Source organism: Octopus bimaculoides, chromosome 28 (assembly GCF_001194135.2).
Source record: "Octopus bimaculoides isolate UCB-OBI-ISO-001 chromosome 28, ASM119413v2, whole genome shotgun sequence".
In the NCBI taxonomy this organism is placed as follows: domain Eukaryota; kingdom Metazoa; phylum Mollusca; class Cephalopoda; order Octopoda; family Octopodidae; genus Octopus; species Octopus bimaculoides.
The window spans coordinates 111,329-114,401 of NC_069008.1; the positions used below are offsets into that span (position 1 = coordinate 111,329).

Here is a 3,073-nt window from a genome sequence, read left to right on the forward strand (position 1 = left end):
CATCTTTACTGCTGTCACCACACTTGTCATCATTAGACTTCACTGTCATCACCACACTTATCATTACAATCTTTACTGTCATCACGACACTGGCTAAACCGTCAGCATTATCACCATAACTGCTGTCGTTATAATTGTCATCATCAACATAGCCAAATGCACTGACGGTTTGTATGACGTCATAAACAGATGACCACCACCAACAAAATCTGACAATCCATCTACCCAAAATTTCTCCTCAGTTCTTCTTCTTTCTCCGTCTTCGCTTGGTGTTACGACCAGCTGTAGCATTGGTGGTGGTGGTTGAGCTTGATGTTGGAGGGTATGAAGCCGATGAGGGTGGGGTGAAGAAAGACCCCGCACCACTGCCACCACCATCACCACCACTACTGCTGTTATACCTGTTGTTGTTGTTGAAGTGTGGAGGGCCAGAACCATTGGATTGTCGACTCATGTTGAGGAGGTCATGAATGAAGTCATCCACTTCACTTTCCCTGCAAAAATAAATAAATTACATCCTTAAATATATACACAAAGAAGACAGATGAAGAGGAAGAAGATATATGTACGTATCCACACACACAGACACACAGACAGCAGATTGAACAACCATCACCAATATCATTAACTGTCTTGAGCAAGAATCTCTACTTTACCCAGTCCAGAAAGATTTTGTCTTGTTCGTTGTTGGCTCAATCCTATAAGAGACTCGATGTGCATTTGACTTCATATGTTTGAACAGTTTCTTCTGAAAACGCAAACAAATCAACAAATACATTAATAATAATAATAATCCTTTCTAGTGGAAGCACAAGGCTTCAAGTTTGGGAGAAGAGATTAAGTCGTTTACATAGAGCCAAGTGCATAACTGGTACTTATTTAATCGACCCCCAAAAGGATGAAAGGCAAAGTCAACCTCAGTGGAGTTTGAACTCAGAATGTAGTGGCAGATGAAATACTAAGAATTTCGCCCGGCGTGTTAATGATTCTGCCAGCTTGGACAGCTGATGAAGAGAGAGATGGAAAGAAGAAAAAAGATAAGAGCAGAAAGAGAAAATGAGATGGGGGGAGATAGACAGAGAGACAAAGACAGGATGAAAGAGAGGGAGAGACACTGAGAGAAAAGGAAAAAAGAGAGACAAGATGACAGAGAGAGAGAGAGAGGGGGGGAAAGAAAATGAGAAAGACAGAGAAAGAAGCAGAAATGGTTGTGGTAGTTACCTGACAAGATACCCACTCTGTTATGTCGTATATGACTCCATCTATACAGGTGTAGTAGTGCCATAAGAAACCCAAAACTGTTGATTCAGCCCAGACATCACCCTGTCATAAACAAGACAACAAACTTAATATTTACAAACACAGCAAACCCACACAATCAGCAATTATGTATCCATATAGGCCAACACTACTGACTACTGTCAATTCCAAATCCTTCTCCAGCCATGATACACACACACACACACACACACACAGGTAATTGAAAAAAATGGAGTCAACAAGAAGGGACAGTGATTTTTTTTAATCACTACAATTGTTTTGATGCAATGTAGTGATTAAAAAATAAATGTCCAACCATACCCTTTCTTGTTCACTCCATTTTTTTTCAATTATCTATTTGCACACGACAGATGCCCAGATGCAAACCTGGAAGTACATAGAATACTGCTACTGGAAAGCAGAGGGTGAAGTCTGAAGGTGGACGAGCTTTATACTGTACTCTACTACGTTCTCAACAGAATATACCATAACTACATATACATATATATACATACATGCATACACACACACATACATATATATAGGTATGTATATATGTTAAGGTAGACGTGTGTGGACATATAAGCAGGTGTGTGAAGACAAATCTGTATCTATATACACACACACGCACATACGAGGCGTGTTAGAAAAGAAACAGGGTGTGGTCTACAGGAGTGAGGGTCACAAATAGTTATGTCAAATCCAAACTAGAAACCACAACTTTTTCCCTTCAAAATCATCTCCCTTGAGTCTAAAGCCTTTTCCCCTCCATCTCGAGCCATGCTCCCATGCATTCCTGGAAGGATTCTCCCAGGGTCCACATGAGTCTGACTTTGGAATTCGACTGTCTTCCTTTCTTCAGCCTCAAGGTCCAGGCGCTTGGACTCCTGGGTCTTACTCAAAGATCCAGGAGTCATCACCAGTAATGACTCTCCACAACAGAGCCTTCACGTTGGTACGATGCGCTGTGTCCATCACTTGACAGCTTACAATTGAGGAGATATTAAGAAAAGCCCATGGGAAAACATGCAATGGGCTGCAGGGTGCTGAGATTGCAATTATACGCTCCTCTCTTATTACGTCCCACAGGGGTCACAACCTGCTCATCCCCACACCACCCATACCTCACACAGAACCCACAAAATCCTCTTCCTTTTCTCACACACCTTGTACAGAAAGACAAAAGGAAGAAACAAAAGGAAGAAAATACTTTGAGAATGTTCTGAGAATTTTTATTGAAAGAAGCCACTGGTTTCACTCGGTTTCAAAACACAATTTATACCAAAAGAAAAGGAAAAATAATAAATAAAAGGAAATAAAATTTTTACGATGAAATTAATCTCTCATAATATTAGTTTCGGGAGCTTTTTTTCTCTTTAGAAAAATGGTCCCATGACATTGGTATTTTTTTTCGTTTTGGGCGTTGCTGAAGTCAACATTTTCAATTTACTGACTTAATGGAGGTGAAACCGAAATGGCTGTGCCAGGACATCTCAATGAACATTAGGGAGTGCAGTCAGTCACACATGAAACATAATTAAAAGACAGTATCACTTACCTCGTTAGCTGCATGGTTTGTCTTACACGATTGGCAGTAACGAGCACTGTACCAAGGTCGAGAGAGAGGGATTCGCTGGTGCTTGCCTCCACACTTGTCACAGTTCATCATATTAGCTTCCTGAGAAAACACACACACACACAGGATTATATATATATACATACATACATATATATACATATACATATATATATATATATATATATATACATACATACATATATATATACATATATATATATATATATATATATA

At 39.6% G+C, this 3,073-nt stretch overlaps 1 protein-coding gene across 1 annotated transcript in view; it reads right to left on the reverse strand.

The window, feature by feature from the left end:
* Positions 1 to 6: 6 nt before the first annotated feature.
* Positions 7 to 3,073, reverse strand: part of LOC106883102 (dnaJ homolog subfamily C member 14) — an 11,276-nt gene continuing 8,209 nt past the window's right edge. Inside the window, exons 8-11 of the mRNA XM_014933995.2 lie at positions 2,819 to 2,938; positions 1,222 to 1,323; positions 657 to 748; positions 7 to 494 (exon numbers count right to left, since the gene is read on the reverse strand). Of these exons, the coding sequence (XP_014789481.1) occupies positions 239 to 494; positions 657 to 748; positions 1,222 to 1,323; positions 2,819 to 2,938 (570 nt within the window). The 3' untranslated portion in view covers positions 7 to 238. The remainder of the gene's footprint in view (positions 495 to 656; positions 749 to 1,221; positions 1,324 to 2,818; positions 2,939 to 3,073) is intronic.